The sequence below is a fragment of the Sardina pilchardus genome, chromosome 8, assembly GCF_963854185.1.
Source record: "Sardina pilchardus chromosome 8, fSarPil1.1, whole genome shotgun sequence".
NCBI classification, from domain to species: domain Eukaryota; kingdom Metazoa; phylum Chordata; class Actinopteri; order Clupeiformes; family Clupeidae; genus Sardina; species Sardina pilchardus.
Genome location: NC_085001.1, coordinates 7,787,848 through 7,812,410, shown reverse-complemented (window position 1 = coordinate 7,812,410; position 24,563 = coordinate 7,787,848). Strand labels below are relative to the sequence as shown.

The following is a 24,563-nucleotide window of genomic DNA, read 5'->3' as shown; positions in this document are numbered from 1 at the left end:
AGCTTTCAAGGCTACGAACATCCCAGTGCTAGCAGGGCATCAGATGTCATCAATTGCCTTTAAATTAAGTGAACCGTCTATATCAGCGAGAAAAATAAACTAAAGGATTCCCCAGTCAGGAAATTATACTTTCTAATTTGGTGCCATCAATGCAACCTGTGGGCACTCAATGTGCGTGCGTTCCTGCGCGTGAAACTTCACAGTGGATAACGTGGGCTAAACGCTGTCTATGGCTAGAAGCAATGTTATTTAAAACAACTAACGACTTGGATTTCATGGAAACTGCAGAGACTGCCTAATCCTAGTCTTTGAAAAGAATTATGGAATGCAACACACTTTATATTTTCATTGCACACGTTATAGCCTAGAGCCTCAAAACTCGTTGTCTGTTATGCTTAAGTCACGATTTATTGTAACAGATCTTAGCAACAGCAGCAACATTTTCTTTCATTTGGACTTCAAAGATTCATTAGGCATAATACATTTACGCACATTGTTTGACAGGCTTTGTTTCACTGTATAGGCTATTGACATTACAGTTGACAAAATTGTGGTAGCCTATGATGGAATTGCTGCTGCAATCGCCTATCTAATGCAAGATGTTACATAAGGCGCACCACGTCGGCTATACGGCATATGAAATTAAATCGGTATAACTTTCTGCAGCACGGAGCTGTGTAATAAGTAAACTCAATTGCGGTTTTGTTGTTTTCAAAATCAGTATTTTTCATAGGTTCAACTTAATGCTTATTCGGCTACACACAACAAATGAACGCTTTTCATGATCCCATGGAGAGACGAATTAAAAACACCGGTTGAATCATTTTGATCAGAAATGGCCCTGCCATTGCAGCCCACCAATTTTTGAGCGTTTTTGATGAGTAGGCCTACAATTTTACTCAATTTGACCTAAAATGTAAACCATGACGTGTTGTTTAAGCTACTCTTTTAGAACACACGACTATGATTAGGCTACAATACGAAGCTTAATTTGTTTTAGAAATGTTTACTTTTTAGAAATATAAAAGCATTCAATACATTCAAAGCCAACAACTCTCAAAGCCATACTGTATAAATGTTCTGTAGATAGTACAGGAATCGATATGGGAATCGATAAGGAATCGCATCGATAAGCAGACTCGATAATGGCATCGATATCGATAATATCTTAACGATGCCCATCCTTACCTCTGTAACTGTATACTAGTTCAGGACGAAGTGGAGGTAAATGTCAACATGCATAAATGCCTTTGTCTGCTGTAATAAAACCCACCTACTACCTCAAAAGCTCTCTAATGAAATGTACATTTACAGTATGTATCTGCGTTACAGGTTATTCACAAGTGGCTCCAGTCTGGTTTGGGGGTCTACGCTTTCTCATCCTGTCCTGCCACCCAAGTAAAGTAAGCTATACAGTTTTACATTTGATTTATTTCACTTTTGGTCTAAACATTAATAATAAAAAATAACCATATGCCTCTGTAGCTGGTGTTACCAGTTCAGGATGTAGTGAAGGTTAATGTCAACATGCATAAATGCCTTTGTCTGCTGTAATAAAACCCACCTTCTACTCAAAAGCTCTCTGAAATGTACATTTATGTATCTGTGTTACAGGTTATTCACAAGTGGCTCCAGTCTGGTTTGGGTGTCTACGCTTTCTCAATCTGTCCTGCCACCCAAGTAAAGTAAGCTATACAGTTTTACATTTTATTTATTTGACTTTTGGTCCACACATTAATAATAAAAAATAGCCATATGCTTCTGTAACTGGTGTTACCAGTTCAGGATGTAGTGAAGGTAAATATCAACATACATAAATGCCTTTGTCTGCTGTAATAAAACCCTAGCCTACATTTTATGTATCTGTGTTACAGGTTATTCACAAGTGGCTCCAGTCTGGTTTGGGTGTCTAAGCTTTCTCATCCTGTCCACACACACACACACACACACACACACACACACCAGTTACACTGCCTGGTGTTCATTTTCATGTATCATAGGTGCGCAGATGTTGTATGAATTGAAAGTGAGTTGTATGAATTAAAATGTTAATATTGTTTACTGTATTTAATAAAAAAGCTTTTAAATTACATCTTGTTTGGGCTGCTCTTATTATCAGTAGTGTATATAAAAATTAAGCGATACAAGTACTGTGAAAATGCTGTAGAGTAGTGTTATTTTAACAGTATTAGTACTGTGTACATTTTGTAGAGTACTGTAACTTTACGGTACTACAACTGTGTAAATATTGCAGTGTACTGTGATACATTCAACAGTATTATACTGTAGTTGGAAAATTACCGTAAAAAAACAGTAGATTACAGGTAACCACAGCTGCCAGTAACATACCGTGATTTTACAGGGAATTTTTTTACAGTGTAGTTTTAAATGAATGAAACTGGTTGGAAACTAAAGAAATAATAATAATAATAACAAACATGAAGGACAGTGAATGCAGAACATTTACGGTATCTAAAACCTGTCGCAGTGTCAAATTATGTCCTGTGCTTCTGTGACTCCGCCTCACTCATCTGATAATTTGCAGCACTTGGTCACAGAACCTTGGATCAATAGAAAAAGAAAAGCAATGTTCCATGTCAGGACAGGGGGATGTTAAGAATGTTGGGACGGACTGCGTGTTGGTGGGACCGATGACCCCAAAGTCTGCCATGACCGGGCTTCAGGTCAATGAAATTTGAGAAAGGCTGAATTAGACCACACAGGGAAGGGCTCAATGAATACACAGAGTTGTGTGTTCACTCTCTGATGACAAAAAATATATCCTGGCCCTACAGTTCTCAAGATTTTCTAAGAAAACTGTCTGCCTACCGTCGTTTTGGGAAGGCCGGTACCAAGACCATTGCTTATGCCTTTGCTCAACACCATCATCGAGGCCGATGGGTGTACAGTCACTAAATGGGCTGAGTGCCCCCAGGGACCAAACCAAATTTCCCCGTTGGGGCTACATGTCCTAGTTTCATGTGCCCCAGTATTTCGGTGTGCCAGGAATTGTTGACCAAAAATTCAGGAAGTTGGTGACGGGAAAGCAACTTTGACAATTCATGCTAGCGGTGGTCATAATAATTGAGTTTGAAAGACAAAGGGTACAAAATGCTGATAACAATGGGACATTATTGGTGACATTTTGTTAAATGATTTTTATGGCTGTCTTTGTAAATTAAGATGCTATTTAACTGAGCAATGTGTCCTTATACTGAACAATAAGTCATATAAGACATTTGACTGATCCATAGGACATTGCAACACAGATGAAGGTTCAAGGGTCCAACCTGTGTTCAGGGTGAAGTATGACCAGAACAGTGTGCTTGTGTATAAAGCCCAGAAAGTAAAGTTCAAAGATAAAGCACCAATATTTACTGTGAATCATCATCCATGGTAAACATTTGAAAAATTGTCTATTGGTTTGGTTCCATTGTAATTATTAAGATAAGAGGGAAATCAAGCTTACATGTTAAATATGGAATATCTGATGTTTTTGTTTATGCTAAAAGAGTAAAATGTTTGTAGAGAATTGTGCTGGTGAAAAAGTGCTAGAAGCTGCTGTTTACCATGCAGGCTTTTTGATTGGAGCTCATCTGAAAACTTAGCTCCTCCTTGCCATGTCAATATTGATGGATAGTTCTATTGATGTAACATTCTCTGCTGAAATACTTGGCACAGCCTGACTATTGCACATACCACCCCAGTTTGCAACCATGGTAAGCCTAGTAAAGTAAATGATTCCAATTAAATGGTTAAATATAACTTGTTGTATGTTAATATTACTATTGTTTGTGCTTGAAATAGCTGGGATTTTGCCCAGATTCTTGATATGTGGCAATCCTGATAAATTGTGCTGAAGTTGTGGACATGTGATGAAATGATGACAAGGATATTTACAGCTTTCTAACACATACAGTGCTTTTGATGCATTTTTCATTATAATTTTTTTTTTAGCTATTCAAAAGCAGCCTGCAAAACATTGTTTGTGAGAAGTCTAAAACAAAAAGTGAAAAATCGTTCTCTTTGTGTCTGTGCAGAGGTCTGTGGCTGCCTTACTGATCGTTTGCTGCCTGGTTCCCTTGGCCTATACAGCCTGCTATCGGGAAATGGCGAAAATTGATATAGAACAACGTATGTCCATGTCTGAATTATATTTTTGATCTAAGTGTGTTAAGGAACATAACAAAAGTGCTTGACTAAGATGTGTGTAATCAATGAGCAGTCCAAAGAGCCAAGGAGCTCTAGATTACATAGTGTTTGTGCAAGAGCTCAGACACTGTCATAAAATGCATATAAAGCTTGCTTTACCGTTATTCAAATGTTTTTTTTAGGTTATGTGTTTTATTGACAACACTAGAGGTCTCTGTTTCTGCAGCGGGGCTGAGGTTCTGTGAAGATTCCTGGGATAACACCCAGCACCGTGTTGGGACAAACTGGGTGAACTCTGGATGCCAGAGTTGCAGCTGCGGTGCCGGAGGCATGGAGTGTTGTGACAGGTTTGTGCAGCATGACCACTATCTAGCTTTATGGAATGCAGCAGAGAGTTCCACTGGCTTGAATGGGTCTTCCTACTGCGCCTTGGGGTCCTGTTCCCCCTTTTGGGACTCAAGGAAAGAATAATATATTCACCTTATTTCTTATGCTTACAAGGGGGGATGCCATGAATAAATATGACCGCTGTTGGTATAAAAATATATTGTATACCATAGTGAAACACAAGATCCAGTCATGAAGAAGTACAATCAACTCAAGATACAGGGTTCAATACAGCTGTATACAGGAGAGAGGCACACACGAAGCACAGTGTAGCCTACTCCAGAATATGGGTCTCTGATTTGATACAGGATTTAACCCAGGAGCAAAGGATAGATAATCATACAATAATAGTGGCAAAGTCAGGAGACACTTAGTCTATTCCAATTAATAGTTGTTAACGCAAACAGACACAATGACCCTGGCACTTTATATCATTTAGGAAGAGTACAGATATCATACAGGGCCATTAGAATCTTACTTTTAGTGTCACACATTCACACATCACACATTGGAATAATGGGCCTAATGCAGAACATTACACCACACATTAGAATATTGGACATAATGATCAATTCCTCTTTCTCTCACCGCTAACATAAAGAACAACAAGAAGAAGATATTGTTATTGTATATATATCTGTATATTGTAGATATTGTTGCATTGATCGTGTTGTGACACCGTCATTGCAATAGTTATGGCAGCTGTAATCTTATTATTGAACAAGTTGTGACAGAGTTGGTGCTATCCAAGTGAATACTTGAGTAATTCTGATGCTCCTCTGCTTTTCTAGAAGTGGTTTCTTCCCTAATCATCAGAACGGTTTCCCTTTTTTTCTCACCAGAACAGATCTATGGCCTGTACTTTTTTCCAGGTCCAAATTATAGGTTGCATGAAACAGAAAGAGATTAGTTGCAGTATCAGTTGATTATTGCTACTTTCCTGTAGTCTAAAATATGTTTTAGATACTGTATCTCCTTTCTTTAGATAAAATCTGAATAAACGGACCCTTGATGACTACCATGCATAAATGCTGCTTGTTTTTCAGAATGGCACGACCAAGTGGATATCCCGCAGACTGCGAAGTGCTGTATGACTGGAAGGAATGCACCTATGAAGTAGTGAAGAAGAATGACCCTAGTATTACATGCCCCCACAGTGCAGTTGGGAAATAACAAGCTTCAATAAAGTGCAAGAATGCATTATGTAACATGGCCGACAGAGTGCAGTGTATCTTAGTGTGCATTATCTAAGGCAATATATTCCTGTGAACATTAATGAAATAATGAAAAAAAAAGAAAAACAACAACAACAACAAAAAAACAATTACAGATTTTTTTATACAGGGTGTTTGCCCTTTTCCTAAATAAAATTCCAGTCTTTTTACAAACTGTTCTTTTTTCATTTGAAAAAATCTTTTTAATGTATGTATCAAGCCCTATTCTGAGCAACATTTTCAAAGCTTTCATCCATATCCATGCTTTTTCAGGTCTGGGAACACAGCCACTCATAATTCTACCTTTCCAGGCTTTTTGCGCAAGAACTATTCTGTCTATAATTGGCGATGCGTATGGGGACCATGCATTTTAGTTTAAAATATCAGAACTATCTAAAAATAGAAACAATATGATTAAAGTGACTGTCTTGCCACAATATAAAATATGGTCTTTGCCTGAATGTCCTCATAATACCACATTGTTCCTCAAGGCATGGCAGAGTTGGTGTTAAGTCACACAACTCAGCAAAACCACCTCAAAACTGACCGAGAGAGGTGTGAAATAAATCAGCTGTTTTCACTGAATAGCCTTTCTCCTATGATTCTATATAGTGCAGTTTCTTGCCAAATCATCAAGAGAACTTCAACCTTTCTAAAATCAAATAATAATAAATCAACAGTATCCAACAGTTAGTGAAACCTTACATTCAAGGAGCAAAATATCAGCCCAGACTTTCTCCACATACAGTATAAGCACATTATCATCATATTTTTGCAAAACAATACACACATTTATCTACATAAGTCAGACACACATTTACTTTAGGGTTGTGGTTATGGGATTTGGCAGACGCTTTTGTCCAAAGTGACTTACAAATAAAACAATGCAATAGTTAAATTAACAGTGAACAGTTTAAAAAAGTTAAAGTAAAGTAAAGTAAAAAGACTAGATTAAGGAGAATAGCAATAATGAACAATAATGTCAATGCAGTCAATAGCATAATGAAACATTTACAATACAATACAAGAAATAACTCATAGAAACATTTAAATTAATTGCATGAACAGATATGCCTTTAGACCCCTCTTGAAAGACCCCAAACTATCAGATGAATGGAGAGCAGAGCACTGGACAACTCATTTATCAACAAGGAACCACTGAGGAAAAGAGTCTTGAATTTGACCTATGGCTGTTCATTTTTTTTCTTTAGCCTTGTACATAATGTATTTTATGTTATTATGACCGCCGCTAGCATAGCTAGCGAAGCGGTCATATAGTTGTTGTCAAAGTTTTTTTTTTTTTTTTTATTCTTTTTTCCCGTCATTTTTCGTCAACGATTCCCGGGACACCGTAACACCGGAGCGCATGAAACTTGGTGGGCATGTAGCCCCAGTAGACTTCTATGGAAAATTTTCGTTTCGTCCCCGGGGGTCACTCCACCCCCGCGCTGCCCCCGCCCGAAGCCCAAAAATGACAGTTTTTCCTACATAACTACCTGAACCGTGGCACCGAGGATGACAAAATGTTTATGGTATGTTGTTCTCTAGAGCTTGCATCAACTTAGCTTATAACCAGTCATTTGTGATTTGCACCCCCATGGTAAAAATTGAAAATGCAATGTAATATTGCTTTAATTGCCCCTATCTTCAGATGAGATGTTATGAACTGCACCAAATTTCATGTGTATGATTAACCTGACACCCTCTGGGAGTATGCCAAGTTTTGTGGAATTTCATCCATGGGGGGCTATAAAATAAATGGATTTATGTGTACATTCAGGACTGTATACCCATCGGCCAGTAGATGGTGGGATTTCAAAAACTGTTCCAAACATCTCAATCTCTGCTAGTTTTTGTCCTAGAAACATATAAGTGACACCATTAGAAACCTTTAATCAACTAGTTTCCAATTTCCAAATATGTTTTAAAAGAGAATGGTTGCTCTGGGTGCAACAAACATGCAGGAACACACACACACACACACACACACACACACACACACACACACACATAAATACACACACACACACACACACACGCATACCTACACACACACGCAACACTACATACACACATGTACATAAAACATTACACAAACACATGCACAAACACGCCCACACGCATGCACACATACACCCTTACTTTTTGTCACCAGTTTTTGTCCTAGAAACATATAAGTGACACCATTAGAAACCTTTAATCAACTAGTTTCCAATTTCCAAATATGTTTTAAAAGAGAATGGTTGCTCTGGGTGCAACAAACATGCAGGAACACACACACCTACACACACCTCACACACCCACACACACACACACACACACACACACACACACACACACACACACACACAGAGATGCACAGTGCGCACACACACACACACACACACACACACATCTTTGAGTACATTTTGTGAGACCACCGGAGCTGAGAAGTGAGTGTGTGTGTGTGTGTGATGTACTATAGCTTGTGTGTGTAGGTGCGTTTCTGTGTGCCCATCTGTGTGTTTGCATGTGTGTATATGTGTGTATGTGCATGTTCTGTGTGTGTTCTCTTTCTTTCTCTCTCTCTCTCTCTCTGTGTGTCTGTGTTATCTGTGTGTGTTCTCTCTTTCTCTCTCTCTCTCTCTCTCTGGGTGTGCCTGTGTGTGTGTGTGTGCGCGAGTGTGTGTTTGTGTGCGTGTGTGTGTGTGTGTGAGTGTGTGCCTGTGTATGTGTGTGTGTGTGTGTGTGTGCACATGCGCGCATGTGAGTGTGTGTGTGTGTGTATCTGATATTGGAGTGACAGTGACGGCAGAGAACACAGTGAACATATACACAGAGACACATAAAACACACACACAAGCAGACACACACTCACACTAGACAGAGAAGCACTCATACACAAAAGCAAGGGCACACATGCACACACTCATTTATATACATAAAAGTTGCAGTAGGGATGGAGTAGGCGATGGAAACACAAGCGTGATTGATATTTGCGGAGAGAATGTGCAGGACTGAGCGGCGGTCATATTGTGTATCGCTTTGCGGTACATCTAGTTTAACTTGTACTACTCTAGCTGTGTCTATGCAAAATGCCCCATTGGGCATACATTGTTTTGAATTGAATAGTCAATGCTCCTCAGAGAACACACCAGTGGATGTTGGTAGAAATACAGCTGGATATTAAAGTTAATGAAGTCCTGACCTGAAATCATCATGAACAAGATACAACTTTCCTGCCATACATTGATTTCACATTCCACTCTAGGAATATCAACAGGTTCACTATAAAGAAATAGAAAATAATAAAAACAACAACAACAATAACAGCCAAAATGTTCTTGAATGTCACACTACAGGGACAGGGAGCGCTCCACCCCTATTGCAGCAGAGTGCTGGTTTAAAACTCCACTGCACCGCTATCATGAGCAGTGCATGCTCCGTTTGCAAACATGGTATGTCTGATATTTTTTATTTAAAATGTTCAACTCTAAATAATAAATTAGCCTTCCTGTTAGTTTTTCTGTTTTTCAGGTTCATGTTTATATCTAATGTATTATTTTAAACATGTTCTTTAATTTGTTTATGTGATTTAATGTTCTTCAATGCTTCAAATCAGTTAATGTGCATGATATCTAAACACCAAATATATATATATATATATATATATATAGTATATATATATACTGTAAATGCTGTCTTTCATACCACTGAAAGAGCAAACTCCGGGTCTGTACAAAATGTCAGCTTACTTAAATAGGACCTTTTATGACTTGTTTTCTGTTCTGCTGTTATTCATAGCTGACTTAACAAGTTGAACCTTTTATGTCCGTAATTAAAAGTGTTGTCTATAAACCTTTTTTAAAACTTGTATGTGTCTCTGAAGAGGTATGCAGCTGTGATACTGATTTTGTGCGCTCTGGTAGCATTGATTAATGCTGCCTGCTGGCTCAAAGAAAAGAAACCAGGTACAAAATAACTCTATAAATTACACAGTATATGATGCAAACCAGCATTAATCTACAAAAAATATTAGTCATGCATTTCTAACAGAAAACAATAATCTGTGAATTATGAAGCAATTGTGGAGAGCGATGGAAACATACGGATTAAAGACCCAGGTAACTCTACAAGCATAAAACAAACATATAAACTCACACCATAAAACTAGGCTATATGCTGGAAATATACAAATGTCTGTGTGCTTCTGATCAGCCCTGGACCCTTGCCTGGATGAATTTGATAATCAGAGCTATCCTGTTGTGTCCACATGGAGAAGCGGAAAATGCCAGCGGTGTACTTGCACAGAGACAGGAATGAGATGTTGCGACATGTAAGTGGACCACATGACACAAACAGGGCAAAGGTCAATACATTATTAGCACAAGTCACTTTCATAAATGTCCTCATCAGAAACATATCAAATATTTGAAGTATAACAATGATTATCAAACTTGTCTTTTCAGCAGATCCTTATAATTCATTATCTAATCAACACAGACAGTTAATGTGATGATTGTTTTTGTTACAGGATGGGATATGCACGTGGATATGACAGTGACTGCGAGGTGCATTACGACTGGGAGAGCTGCAAATTTGAAGTAGTCAAAAAGTCTAACCACAGCATTTATTGTCCCCACAGTGCACTTCTGAAATAACAAGCTTCTACAGGAGTGCACTATTTAACATGGACGGTAGAGTGCAGTGCATCTCTGTTGTGTATACCATCTAAGACCAACTATGTGGATCAGCATCATCACTTAAATAATAAAAAATATCAAGATAGAAATGTACAGATGTTTATTTTTGACGCAAATGCAGGTTACCCTGGGATGAGTGAAGAATGAAGACCGTTCCCACCCTTAAGATGCTCTGGTTACTAATGGTTTACTTTGATTATTTAATTGTAACATTGTATTTTAAATACACAAACATTTCCACCAATTCAGTCTCATATAAGCCCCCCTGTTTTTTGTTTCTACTGTCAGAACTCTTTTGTCTATGGCATCCATTACACACAATGGCTGTGTTTCTCAGATTCATTTAGAAGTTGTTAAGTGCTATGAACGTCTTAGGAGCGCTCTAAGAACCTTCTATAGAATGCTCTAAGAAGTTCTTAGCACTTAAGGGCTTCTTAATGAATCTGGGAAATGCGGCCAATATCTGTAAAACTGTCATTGGTCATTGATTGCAATTGTTTTGCTTTGGCATGCTCCATATGCAAACATAACATATTACAGTAACACAAAAAAACAAGGTACCTTCAGTCACACCAAATCATAGCAAGGAATTAAAACACACACACACACACACACACACACACGTGAGTTTGAATGTTTGCAAGACCATGTTTGTCCTTTGATCTTAAATGGCGCCTATAACATTTTTTGTTGTTGTCTGTTTACCTTTAAATTCACCCATTTGCAGTTTTTGCCGGTTGCAAAACTTTGCTCATTGTGCCAAAACTCACACACAAGTAAGCATGACACAACACTGTGAAATATACCATTCACATCTGTGTCAAATTGAAACTCTACTATCAGTACCTAAACTTGCTTGAATACATTCATTGCCAAAACTTGTCACACAAGTATGACACAACACTGGGAAATACACCATTCACAATGGTTAAACTGAGGGCTTTTTGTAGCTGGCTGATTGGTGTTCAGTTTTGCAAGTAAGTGCCTTCAAGTGTGTATTTGAGTTGTTGCAATTACCCAATGTGTTTTGTATTTTGGATATGAGTGTTTTACGAATGGCAGCCTGAGATTTCATTTGTGAACAAGTGTCTTACAGTATAGCCTAGTATGTATGATATAGAGTGTAGTATGCAGGACCAAGTGTGTTGCATAAAGGAGTAGCCTAAGTGTGTTGCAGAATTGCAACTGGAGTGCAAAGCAGCACTTTTGTTTAAGGTATGGGTACATGTGTTTGAGGTATGGTAAAAAAGTTTCAAGTTGTATTACTTTAGTCTAAGCATGGGTCTATAGTGTTCAAGCAACGGGCAAAAACTGTAATTTACTTGATTCATAGCTCACTGTTAGCTGGTTTACCTGCTTTAAGATCGTTACAACTGATTCAGAATGCTGCAGCATGCATGGTCTTCAATCAGCCAAGAGGACACATGAAGCTCCTCTCCTCATTATTGTCCACGGCTGCCCACAGTGGCCAGAATTACATTTAAATCTCTCACTTTGGCCATTAGGACAATGACTGGATCTGCTCCCAGCTATCTTAATTCAATGATCAAGATGTAAGTTACTGTACAGTGTACACCCCCAACCACCCACTGCAGTCTTCTGATGAGGGTCTGTAGTGTCAAGAAGCCATACACACTAGGTCAAACTCAAGACTATTTTCCTCAGTGACTCCATGTTGGTGGAATGAGTTGACCAGTGCTCTTTATCCAAACTCCATAATTTTGGAAATGTCAAGAGGGGTCTAGTGCTACAGGCATATCTGTTCAACATGCACTTAGTTTATAAAGCATTTCTTATGCGTTAGAGTTTGCATATATTTGTTTATTTTCATTACAGGCTTTTGATTGAATTTCTCATCACATTTTCCATGTGCTGTACCTCCTACAGCACAAATGAATGTGTTAGGCGAATGAAGCCAGCTCTTCCATTATATTACATTATATTATATTATATTATAATTCACCTAGTAAATAACACATAGTGAAACTAAAATACAGTTAGTTAACTTTAAATGTAAATATAATGGTACACAACTTAAATCTGCAAAACATGACTAGGTACCTACCTACTAGGTACCTACTCAAGTTGTTTATTCATAAAGTTAAATAAAACAACAACCAACCACCATTATCAGAGGATATAAAACCCAATTGAGTATATACAGTAGATGTCACCACTCACGGTCCAGGTTTTTGTGGAGCACTTCTTTACTGATCATAGCTTATGCCTCAACAGCAGCAGCAAATAAACACAACATGTTCTGACACAGCCCACAACACACAAGTCATAGGACTAGAAAAAAGAAAATCATAAAACTCTTAAAGACAAACCGAGAAGTGATTTGTTAGCTTAGCTGTCTGTGGCCAACCAAAGCCTTATAATATGATAACTGAACGATAATCACTTTCAGCACATATGCCCCGGCATCGCACACACTGAAACCCCTCATCGCTGTCGTCGTCCTGGTGGTCCCACTGTTCACATAGACACTCCACGCACTTCCCACAGACTTTAAAATAATACATTTGACCGTTGTCTTCTGCCTGGGATGTGTTTTTGTCACCTCCAGCTGACTTCCTGTTTCTCTTCTGACCTGTAGAGAGGATTACATTTGGATTGTTAGATACATGGGTCATTGACAAACAAGCCTTGCGTTTTAAAAATAATCTTTAAAAATGGAAGGCACGATTCTTTTGAAGTTGGAAGGCTGTGTTTAAACAGGTCTTCATGGCTGTGCAACATTTACTGGGGTTTTAACACATGTCTAGACTATTTGCAATTTCACCAGCCAAAAGATGTGGCATCATCAAAAAACTTATTTTTTTTGGTAAGTATACCTGAGATTGTCTACAGTGCTTAACACATTATTATTTAGTAGTTGGCCTTGGTATTAAAAGTAACGTATAAATATTCACATTTAAAATGTGAATAAATACTTCATTACTAATACGTACAACATGAGGTACACCATTTGTTCATTTGACTCTTAAAACTAATTGCATTAGACTCTTAACTAATTGCACAACTTGAATTGCTTTTTAACACATCTCTGTGTCCAGATGTTAAAACACGTTGTTTTAAGTCTTGGCTTAAATGAGTATTTTTCCTGGTTGCATCACTGACTCAGATATTGACGGTCAATGAAACTCTATTTACCTTGTGTCGGTGCTGGGGCCTTCCTTTTCTTGGCTGAGGAAGTGGCTGCGGAGGGCTTGCAGGAAGAGGGGGAGGAGGCACAGGCAAGGGTACGGGCACTGCGGCCGCTTCTGGAGATCGCAACAGGGTCAGTGGTCTCTAGGGCGATGTTGTTGGCTCGCTTCCTCTGCTTCTCTGCCTCTCTGGCCCCTGCAGACTGCTGTTTCCTCTGCTGTAGGAATCTCTCGTACTCCTTCCCAGTGATGGGGGCGATCAACTCTGCTTCCACCAACACTTAGCTCAGGGAAGGTTGGGAGTCTGGTGTTTGCAAGGAGCCTATGGGTGGAGGTGTTGCAGAGGTTCTCACTGGGGAGGAGGGGTATGGTCCGGTGGTGGTGGCGGCAGCAGTGGTCGGCCTTTTCTTTCTGCACGTGATACTTAATACACCCGTGTGCCTCTTCTTAAAAAAGGCCCACCACGTTGTACTTAATGGTGGCGATTCTGGCCGTTTGGTCCTCTTCCTCCACACCGCGGTGGCATATGCCAGGACCTGGGCCCTTGTGAGAGGGAACCCATGGTCTGCACAGTACTGGCAATACTCCACTAAAGCTTGCTCATCCTCCACGGAGAGTTTGTTGCTTGGGCCTTCACGGCGCCCATGGGTAACCCGCCCACTCACTCGGTCCATCAAGGTGTTGCGAGGGACATTGAAGACCTTACATGCCTGGCGCACTGGCATGCCTCTAGCCACCTCCTCCATTGCCTGCACCATGTCCTCATCTTTCCATTGCTTTCTCTATAGTTGTGATTAGAAAAAAAAAAGTATTATCATCATCATCATCATCCTTGTTATTGTTGTTGCTGCATGAACCGCGAATGACACGTGGAATGTGGTGGGGAATTGAGAGCTTAGCAACTGTACATAATGCTAAAGCCAAATTCAGACTACACTCCATGATTCCCTGAATTTGGAGAGAAAGAGAAAGCTCAATGCACCAGGGAGTATGCGCAGAACACTGCAGTGCCCAAACGCTCAACCGCCGTATCTTGACCCACACATGCTCAGAGAAGCAGGCCGCCTTCTTCAAACTACTGTTCCACAGCCTCCTCAAGCTTGTCCTCATGCAGTCAAGCATGCACCACAGACTAGAGTTGGCTATGCAGGCCCACACCTGTATGAAATTGGCCCCCCATATATTGAAAATATGAATAAAAGTGTTTTGATTCGTTTGTGCATCATTTGTGCATGATCGTACAGGCAAATAAACATTTGTGCACAAACCGTTTTAAGGATACTAAAGAGACCCTATGCAACTTTTTCATAGTCATAAAATCGCTCAGAAATCGTTGTTTTGCCTGACTGACCAGTTTCATCGAACACAGTAATATTTCCTCCCGCCCCCAGTGTCCCTATCCACTATTGCAACCTTGCAGTTTCTGCAGGAGACGTATCGTCTCCTGTTTACATCTGGAAGTCTGAGACGCGTAAAGAACAAGAAGAGCCACCCTTGCAATTTATATATTTATATATAGCCTATATATGTATAAATATACGCGCTAAAGCTGTCGGGGAAGCTCTGCAGAGAAATATGCAAGCATAAAACGAGCGAAAACGAAAAACGAAACCGAAACCAGAGATGTTTATTTTGTCTGCACAATCGTTCACAAACGATTCCAACTATTTTGGAGTCATTTGGATGTTGATGGGGTGCTGCGTGACCTCGGGTCACTAAACAAGTTAAAGTTTGATATCCTTAAAACAGTTTGTGCACAAATGTTTATTTTGCCTGCACGATCGTGCAAAGGAGCACAGACTATGACATTTTTAGGCTTTGGTATAAGCTCTTACTCGCTGCAATTTGCGTATCTGTTTATTCTAGCCTAAGACATGATGCGCCAAATTGCCAAATTGTGATGTAGCCTACCTGAACAGTTGCCTTGGGTGTTTTTTTGTCACCTCCGGCTGACTTCTTGTTTCTCTTCTGTCCTGCAAGAGATGCTATTTTAAAATTTGGATAGTTAGATATATGGATCTTATAAGCCTTGTGTTTTTAAAATAATCTTTAGAATGGAAGGCGTGATTTTTTTTTTGAAAAAAGTTGGAAGACTATGTTTAATCGAGTCTAAAGGACTGCAACATTTACTGGGGTTTTAATACATGTCTAGACTGTATTTGCAATTTCACCACCCAAGGTGGCATAATCGAAAAACAAAACACACTTTTGTGTGTGTTTTATTTTTTTGGTAAGTCTCAGATTGTCTACAGTGCTCAGCACATCATTATTTAGTAGCTGACCTTGGTATTGGAAGTAACTTACAAATACTTTATTGTAGGGGGCAAGTATTTTGATTTTCCAACATCCATTTAAAATGTGAATAAATACTTTACAAATTAAAAGTATATTGTTTAATAGAATAATTAGGTACAATATCAGGTATGTGTTCACAAACTAATTGCATTAGACTCTTAAAATGACTGTAATTGCACAACTTGTATTGCTTTATAAGACATCTCTGTGTCCTCCACATGGACACTATCTGGAGGATATAGAGATTGAGTGTTTAATGTACTACAGTATGTTCTGGCTTAAATTAGTATTTTGCCTGGTTGGATCACCTGATGATGCACAATGTCACGTCATTGACCCAGATATTGATATTCAATGACACTCTATTTACCTTGTGTCAGAACCGCAGCCTTCCTTTTCTTTGCTGAGGAGGTGGCTGCGGAGGGGTTGGAGGAAGAGGGGGAGGAGGCACAGGCAAGGGTACGGGCACTGCGGCCTCTTCTGGAGGTCGCGACGGGGTCAGTGGTCTGTAGGGCGAAGTTGTTGGCTCGATCCCTCTGCTTCTCTGCCTCTCTGGCCCCTGCGGACTGCTGTTCCTTCTGCTGTAGGAATTTCTCATACTCCTCCGCAGTGATAGGGGAGATCAACTCTGCTTCCACCAACACTTGGCTTAGGGAAGGCTGGGAGTCTGGTGTTTGCGAGGAGCCTATGGGTGGAGGGGATGCAGAGGTTCCTACTGAGGAGGAGGGGGATGGTCCACTGGTGGTGGTGGCAGTGGTCCTGCTGCAGGTGGGGTGGCGGGATTTGATGACTGTCCTATCAAGAGGGAAGATGCCACACTTCTTAAACCCTCGCACCACCACTCCATTAGCCTTAGCCTGCTGGTACGGGTGGTGGACAATTTTGGCAAATTCCGTCCGATTCACAATATAAGAATGTTTTAAATGGCAGAGATTGTCAGCCACCGTGGCAAAATCTACCTTCAAAGAGCCAAAGAAACCCACTTCCAGGGGCTGAAGAACGTGGGAGGTATATGAGGGGAGATGTAGCAGTACGACACCCGCCCTTATAGCCGCCTCGACGACTGGTGGTGAGGGGTGGGCCTTGTGTCCATCAAAGATAAGGACCAGAGGGCGCTCCTGCCGCGCGTGAAGGAGGAAGTGATGGAACCACCTTAGAAAGAGTTTACTATCGACGTACTCCTCTGGAGTTTTCCCATAGATGGCATCGGGGGGCCCCCCTGTGGTGTACTGGCCCCCAGGGAAGGACTTGGGAAATATAATAAGAGGTGGTATGTCCTCCCCAGCTGCATTGAAGCAGGCCAGGACTGACACACGGGGGTGTTTTGTCTCCCGCTGTGCCACCATCTGGCTCCTGCTTTTCTCCATGTTAAACTCGGTTTTGTCACAGTTATATACCTGTGCTGGTTTATTCCTCAGCCCGTGCTCATTCATTGTCTTCTCCAGTAAGTCGAAGAAGCGAATCACCGGCTCTGGTTTTGCACAGGTGGACCTCACCTGGCCAATGTTCTCTAAAGCCAAACTTAATACAGCCGCGTGCCTCTTCTTAAAACAGGTCCACCACCTATGACTTAATGGCGGCAATGCTGGCTGTTTGGTCCTGTTCCTCCACACCACGGTGGCATATGCCTGGAGCCGAGCCTTTGTGAGTGGGAACCCATGGTATGCACAGTACTGGCAATACTCCACTAAAGCTTGCTCATCCTCAACGGAGAGTTTGTTGCTTGGGCCTGAACGGCGCCCATGGGTAACCCGCCCACTCACTCGGTCCATCAAGGTGTTGCGAGGGACATTGAAGACCTTACATGCCTGGCGCACTGGCATGCCTCCAGCCACCTCCTCCATTGCCTGCACCATGTCCTCATCTTTCCATTGCTTTCTTAATACCATTTTCTATACTTGTGAGTAGAAACATTTAAATTGATTATCTGGATTCTGAAAAAGGAAAGAACAAGTATTTTAGCATTATTATTATCATCATCATAATTGTTATTGTTGTTGCAGCGTGAACCGCAAATGGAACCTAATTGAGAGCCCAGTAACTGTACAGGCTGAAGCCAAATTCAAACTACCTTCCATGATTTATACTTCACTTCATTATTGGTGCACCAGTGGGCAACAACTGAAGTGAAAGGCCATTTAAGCAACACTAAAGAGTTTTTCATACCTTAAAATAATGTTTCCAAAATTATTTCAGCAATTCATCAACTCGTAACAGGGTGAACGGCACTTCAAAAAATCATGCAACATACTCAGTGTTGGGAAGGTTACTTTAGAAATGTAATGTGTTACAGTTACAAGTTACTCTGTTGTAAATGTAATAGTAGTGTAACCATTTGAATTACTTTTTCTGAGTAACGTAACTAATTACTTTTGATTACTTTTTGATTACTTTTCCAATTTTTGAATGATATATATCGTCCCCAAATCCATGTGAAGATTTCGGCCTTGGTCTACAGGCTGCCGAGCAGTTCTGTACAAGCGCACAAGGCAGCAAGGGCATTCAATACATGAATTAGCATCACTTTTTTTGTGAGGATAATATAATGATAACCATAACACGTTTACAGGTAGGCATGTAGGCCTACGCTGATGGCGCTGTAGACGTGATAGAGCCTATCAGAAGGTCCCGTATCAAACTATGGCTGTGGAGGGAAACAGTTCTTTTTACATACAATATTATTTGCAAAGTTTTGCTGACAATATTGAGATGTAATTGAAATTGTAATTTTGAAAAATTTCAAAAGTACCTGTAATTGAATTACATTTTTTTCTACAGTAACTGTAATATATTACTGTTACATTTATTTTGTAATTAAATTACGTAACTCAATTACATGTAGTGCGTTACTCCCCAACACTGAACATACTCTACCTTGTCTGTGGACATAGTTTGCTGGATAAACAAATAGCGTGTTAATGTTGCTTTAAAAAGTTTGGGGAAAAACTCAAGAGGCAAACATTAAACTGATTAAAATATTTGTTGAGAAACCAAAATTCCACCGATTAGGCATTAAGCTACAACACCATTTACAACAATTCAAGCGACTGTATTTTGATATTTCCAGTGCAAAGATAATTTAAATACACTTTTGGGGTGGGATCTTATGGGGTTTAAGAACGCAGCCGGAAATAGGTCACTTCCCAACTGCAGAGCCATCTATGCAATAAACAGTAAAATATATGGACAAAGCTATCACGTAGACGTCAGCAGAGACCAATGAAGCAAATTTCAACCGTTTTCCTGTTGAGCTGCTTGTCTTTCTACGCAGGCTCAGGGGACGTAAATGTGACGTGGGCACGTAGTCTGACCTATGGCGACGCTTCACTCTCTCTGAACACATGCGCATTACCTAACTTACGCCACTTTAGCATTGTTTTCAGAAAAAAGTTTTATTACTCAGGCAGTAAGACAGTTACGAGGTTATGACGCCAATCACACAATGTTGTATTACTCCGAAAATAGAAAATGTTCGTACAAAGGCTTAAAACATTTCAGCTGTAACGTTATCTGATGTCAAAGTGGCGCCAACATTCAATGGGGTTTCAATGGAATGGCTAGCTGAAACTGGTCTCCTATTTAGCATCAGGCCATAACACGCTAGCATTCTGCTAATGAAGCGTGTGTAGGTCATTGACATTAAAAAATATTTAAGCAAATAAGTGACTCTAAAAAATCTAACATCCAGCAATGTGTCATTTCTTTGCATCCCCCTTCAAATACAAAATTCAAAATTACTTGACAAAAAATATATCCTAAGAAATTTGGATTTTGAGGGACCAATGAGGCTAAACTTTACTTCTCTGCGTGAAGGGTTGTTTTAGACACTGCAATGCAATTTTAACAACTTATTATGACCGCCGCTAGCATAGCTAGCGCAGCGGTCATATAGTTGTTGTCAAAGTTTTTTTTTTTTTTTTTTTTTTTTTTTTATTCTTTTTTCCCGTCATTTTTCGTCAACGATTCCCGGGACACCGTAACACCGGAGCGCATGAAACTTGGTGGGCATGTAGCCCCAGTAGAGTTCTATGGAAAATTTTCGTTTCGTCCCCGGGGGTCACTCCACCCCCGCGCTGCCCCCGCCCGAAGCCCAAAAATGACAGTTTTTCCTACATAACTACCTGAACCGTGGCACCGAGGATGACAAAATGTTTATGGTATGTTGTTCTCTAGAGCTTGCATCAACTTAGCTTATAACCAGTCATTTGTGATTTGCCCCCCCATCGTAAAAATTGAAAATGCAATGTAATATTGCTTTAATTGCCCCTATCTTCAGATGAGATGTTATGAACTGCACCAAATTTCATGTGTATGATTAACCTGACACCCTCTGGGAGTATGCCAAGTTTTGTGGAATTTCATCCATGGGGGGCTATAAAATAAATGGATTTATGTGTACATTCAGGACTGTATACCCATCGGCCAGTAGATGGTGGTATTATCTGGAGTCTAAATCCCCCCCTGGGGATTTCAAAAACTGTTCCAAACATCTCAATCTCTGCTAGTTTTTGTCCTAGAAACATATAAGTGACACCATTAGAAACCTTTAATCAACTAGTTTCCAAATATGTTTTAAAAGAGAATGGTTGCTCTGGGTGCAACAAACATGCAGGAACACACACACACACACACACACACACACACACACATAAATACACACACACACACGCATACCTACACACACACACACCACTACATACACACATGTACATAAAACATTATACAAACACATGCACAAACACGCCCACACGCATGCACACATACACCCTTACACACACACACACACACACCTACACACACACACACACACACACACACACACACACACACACACACACATGCACACACACATCTTTGAGTACATTTTGTGAGACCACCGGAGCTGAGAAGTGAATGTGTGTGTGATGTACTATAGCCTGTGTGTGTGGGTGCGTTTCTGTGTGCCCATCTGTGTGTTTGCATGTGTGTATATGTGTGTATGTGCATGTTCTGTGTGTGTTCTCTTTCTTTCTCTCTCTCTCTCTCTCTCTCTCTCTCTCTCTCTCTGTGTCTGTGTTATCTGTGTGTATTCTGTGTGTGTTCTCTCTTTCTCTCTCTCTCTCTCTGGGTGTGCCTGTGTGTGTGTGTTTGTGTGTGTGTGTGTGTGTGTGTGTGTGTGTGTGTGTGTGTGTGTGTGCGAGTGTGTGTTTGTGTGCGTGTGTGTGCCTGTGTATGTGTGTTTGTGTGTGTGTGTGTGTGCACACGTGCGCATGTGCGTGTGTGTGTGTGTGTGTGTGTGTGTTATCTGATATTGGAGTGACAGTGACGGCAGAGAACACAGTGAACATATACTCAGAGACACATTAAACACACACACAAGCAGACACACACTCACACTAGACAGAGAAGCACTCATACACAAAAGCAAGCGCACACATGCACACACTCATTTACATACATAAAAGTTGCAGTAGGGATGGAGTAGGCGATGGAAACACAAGCGTGATTGATATTTGCGGAGAGAATGTGCAGGACTGAGCGGCGGTCATATTGTGTATCGCTTTGCGGTACATCTAGTTTTTCATATTATGGCGTGAAATCTTGTCGTTATGATCTGTTAGAATGAAAATATATGGGTAAAAAGTTACCTATCTATTTCTACCCAGTTACGATATGCAGCTGGAAATCACGTTGCCAGGACGGGGTGACATTTTCACAACACACTCTAAGTCTCACGTCACGTTGCACTTGAACGCAGCATTAGTCCACTTAATTTTTGCTGTAGCATTTTGGTAGCAACATCTCCATATTTACAAAACTATACTACAGTTTGTGACAAAGTGGTTTTCGAAGGCCGTTGCTTCGCTCAGACCTTGTTTGAACCATTACCAAAGATCCGCTTTAACCCTGTCTGCTATCTATCGTAACAACACCGGATCCATGTTACCGATCAAAGATAGCCTATCTTTTCCATATAACGTTTCCTCGTGTCCAGCAGGAGCTTGTCTCTGTTACTACTAGCTACTACTAGTTTTTAGCATAGTAGCCTAAATGCTTACATCTGTGTTATTGTTTTGGCTAGCCGATCGGGTTCGAAATACCATAGGTTTGTTGTTTATAATCATAGACTGTACAAAATATTCGCGCAGTGGCCTCACATGATGGAGGAAAATACGGAGCCCGTGAAGGGTCAGGTGTGTGAATATTTTTGAGTGCACTTTTGCGTTCCCTCGCAATACTTTTTGCGTTCCCTCGCAATACTTTTTGCGTTACCTCGCAATACTTTTGCGTTCCTTCGCAATAATTTTGCGTTCCCTCGCAATACTTTTTGCGTTCCCTCGCAATAACATGTATGTGTTCCTGTCAACTTGGGCTCCATGCATTAGCCCACCATACAGGTTTACATGGACTGCTGTTCAACTCATGGATAATCTGGACATTGTTAAGTTTTACTTTAACCTGGGGCTCACATAGGCTACAGCAATATACTGGCGGATTTGTCTGTGAGACACAATGTGATTATAAGCATGAAAACTCTGAAGCGCCTGCTAAAGAAAAACGGCTTGTTTCGGCGCAGCATGAGAGTTGACAGCGCATTAACCTGATGTAGCCTAGGCTAGCCACTGTACAGAGCCCAATGTTAATTTTTGTTTACGTCTCAGTAGTTTGAGATTTCAGGGGAGAATTTGGCTGCTCCAGGGCCGAGGTACTTGAATTGACTCGGGTTAACTCCCTCTCTCCTTCACAACAGCAGCGGGTTAATAACTTGCACAGTGGTTTGGTTCAGAGAATTTATTTTGTGATCTTTATAATATAGCCTACATTCACATCACTCAGGTCCCTGTAACATGCCTCTCTCTCCCACTCCAATCTCACACACCAACACGCACACACACACACACCCTTGCTCCCTCTCTACCCCTCCCACTCCGCAAACGGAACCTGCGGCTTAAGGGCATACATACAAGTTATTGCGAGGGAACGCAAAAAGTATTGCGAGGGAACGCAAAATGATTGCGAGGGAACGCAAAAGTATTGCGAGGTAACGCAAAAAGTATTGCGAGGGAACGCAAAAGTGCACTCAAAAATATTCACACACCTGACCCTTCACGGGCTCCGTAGGAAAAGGCCCTTTTTGTGCCATAATGCATTGCGCCGCTGACGTCGGTTCCGCAGTGATCCTAAAATACAAACTGATCCATCTTGCTCCGCTCTAGAATCTTTGATGTAGCCTACATCAACGGTTCGTCGGCGTCACTAGCTCCAGGCGGTTTTGTACTAAAGTTTACAACACTGTTTTACAGGTCTAAGAGTCACGATAAAATGTCATTTTTGGTACATAGTTAATTAAGATACACTTATGGTGTAGGTGCTTGTGTTTCTTTACGAATCCTCCGTCTTAATTTGTATAGAAATTAATATTCAGTGACACATAGACGGAAGAGGACGATAATAAGGGATGGACGTAGGGGAGAGCAGGGTCAATTGAAACACTTTTCAGTTTAACGTCTTTTTCAAAACAGGTGAAAGGGATACAAATAATGTTGTCATGTGATCAACAACTCACATGTGTCCTCTCTTAGTTACCAGTGTAATTTCATATACACCTTGAGTGATCGCGTTGTTTTTTAACTTTGAACGTAAGTTGTCATTTGTTTCAATTGACCCACCCAGTCGGGTCAATTGAAACACATGTGCGGGACGAATGAAACAGCATATTGTAAACAGAAACCATTCACTTTACTCTAGTTTTTATGAAACATACCTAACAACATACTTCTGTACTTGTCATGGCTAAAATTTCACCTGATTCTTCAAAATATAAGTAGGTCAAAAAATGTATTTTTCCATGTGCGTCAATGTCGAGATACGCGTTTCGATTAAACTCACATTTCTTCATTTTATACCATACTGATGACTACATTTCCATCTAATTTACTTATTTCCCGTTGTAAGCCTTGTTGAGGGATTCACAATTGATCTTCCTCTTTTATTTTGAAACATTTTATTTTTTTTTGCATTGATAGTTCGGGACAATTGAAACAACTGTTTCAATCGTCCCGACAGTGCTAACTAACACTTAAACATATTTTGCTTCTAAACCTCAAAATGCTGACATTTAACACTTTCAGACATGTTTAAGTAATGATTCATCTCTCGTATGGTCATGTGATCATTGCATGAAACAATAAACACGAGTTGTGATCACAAAAAAATTACCGCACATAAGATTTTACTTGCCGGTGTCAAAAACAGGTTTGCGGGGATAACGGTGGAATTCGATGACGTCATGGCACGAGATTTCCCGTGGTTGGCAAGTCTTGTGTGTTGAACAAACTGACGACATATGACATTTCAGATGTGCATGGTTTTCGAGGAAATCGCTGTGTTACTTTCGTCCCGCGTTTCAATCGACCCGGCTCTCCCCTAATAACAAACTCACGATTCATTTTCCCATAGGGTTTTTTTCTTACGAACCCATAAGCGTTAAAATGTAACACTACAGAACTACAAGCGTCCATGTGACTGCCACACTCTGAATAGTAAGTAATACAAATGAAAACCAGTTACTTACTAGATTAGAAGGCTTAACAGACATTCTTTGATATCTTCTTCTACTTCTTCTGCTTCTTCTTCTTCTTGTGTTTAATGGCGGTTGGCAAACAAACTTAAGAGTGCATTACCGCCACCGACTGGGCTGGAGT

General features: G+C 40.4%; 3 protein-coding genes across 5 annotated transcripts; 2 read left to right on the top strand and 1 right to left on the bottom strand.

Moving 5' to 3' along the window:
* The first annotated feature begins 3,359 nt into the window (after positions 1-3,359).
* Positions 3,360-5,843, top strand: LOC134088550 (beta-microseminoprotein-like). Of its 2 annotated transcripts, none has more exons than XM_062542554.1 (4): positions 3,360-3,396; positions 4,041-4,134; positions 4,379-4,499; positions 5,586-5,843. In XM_062542554.1, exons 1-4 carry the CDS (start codon positions 3,394-3,396, stop codon positions 5,710-5,712), a joined length of 345 nt encoding a protein of 114 aa, XP_062398538.1. In that variant the 5' UTR covers positions 3,360-3,393; the 3' UTR covers positions 5,713-5,843. The 2 variants fall into 2 exon arrangements, with proteins under 2 accessions (XP_062398538.1, XP_062398536.1); XM_062542552.1 differs by lacking the exon at positions 3,360-3,396 and adding an exon at positions 3,491-3,719 and having other exon boundaries at positions 5,586-5,751.
* Positions 5,844-9,116: 3,273 nt separating this feature from the next.
* Positions 9,117-10,679, top strand: LOC134088548 (beta-microseminoprotein-like). The gene is made up of 5 exons (XM_062542550.1): positions 9,117-9,190; positions 9,622-9,703; positions 9,815-9,856; positions 9,951-10,068; positions 10,267-10,679. Exons 1-5 carry the CDS (start codon positions 9,188-9,190, stop codon positions 10,391-10,393), a joined length of 372 nt encoding a protein of 123 aa, XP_062398534.1. The 5' UTR covers positions 9,117-9,187; the 3' UTR covers positions 10,394-10,679.
* A 1,570-nt stretch (positions 10,680-12,249) lies between these two features.
* Positions 12,250-24,538, bottom strand: LOC134088547 (uncharacterized). 2 transcript variants are annotated; one of them, XM_062542548.1, is made up of 5 exons: positions 24,434-24,538; positions 16,250-17,813; positions 15,496-15,569; positions 13,592-14,366; positions 12,250-13,028 (listed from the first exon to the last, which is right to left on the bottom strand). In XM_062542548.1, the coding sequence occupies exons 2-4, from the start codon at positions 17,766-17,768 to the stop codon at positions 13,866-13,868; spliced, it is 2,094 nt and encodes a 697-aa protein (XP_062398532.1). In that variant the 5' UTR covers positions 17,769-17,813; positions 24,434-24,538; the 3' UTR covers positions 12,250-13,028; positions 13,592-13,865. The 2 variants fall into 2 exon arrangements, with proteins under 2 accessions (XP_062398532.1, XP_062398533.1); XM_062542549.1 differs by having other exon boundaries at positions 15,496-15,557.
* Positions 24,539-24,563: the final 25 nt, after the last annotated feature.

Bases quoted from the DNA above. Each gene is read 5' to 3' on its own strand.
- LOC134088550 (XM_062542554.1), top strand. The intron at 4,135-4,378 runs GTATGTCCATGT...CTGTTTCTGCAG, and splicing joins GAAAATTGATATAGAACAAC to CGGGGCTGAGGTTCTGTGAA. The intron at 4,500-5,585 runs GTTTGTGCAGCA...CTTGTTTTTCAG, and splicing joins GGCATGGAGTGTTGTGACAG to AATGGCACGACCAAGTGGAT.
- LOC134088548 (XM_062542550.1), top strand. The intron at 9,704-9,814 runs GTACAAAATAAC...TGAATTATGAAG, and splicing joins GCTCAAAGAAAAGAAACCAG to CAATTGTGGAGAGCGATGGA. The intron at 10,069-10,266 runs GTAAGTGGACCA...TTTTTGTTACAG, and splicing joins GGAATGAGATGTTGCGACAT to GATGGGATATGCACGTGGAT.
- LOC134088547 (XM_062542548.1), bottom strand. From the start codon at position 17,768: ATGGTATTAAGAAAGCAATGGAAAGATGAGGACATGGTGCAGGCAATG. The intron at 15,570-16,249 runs GTAAATAGAGTG...ATTTTAAAATAG, and splicing joins GGCTGCGGTTCTGACACAAG to CATCTCTTGCAGGACAGAAG. The intron at 14,367-15,495 runs GTAGGCTACATC...TCACAACTATAG, and splicing joins CACCCAAGGCAACTGTTCAG to AGAAAGCAATGGAAAGATGA.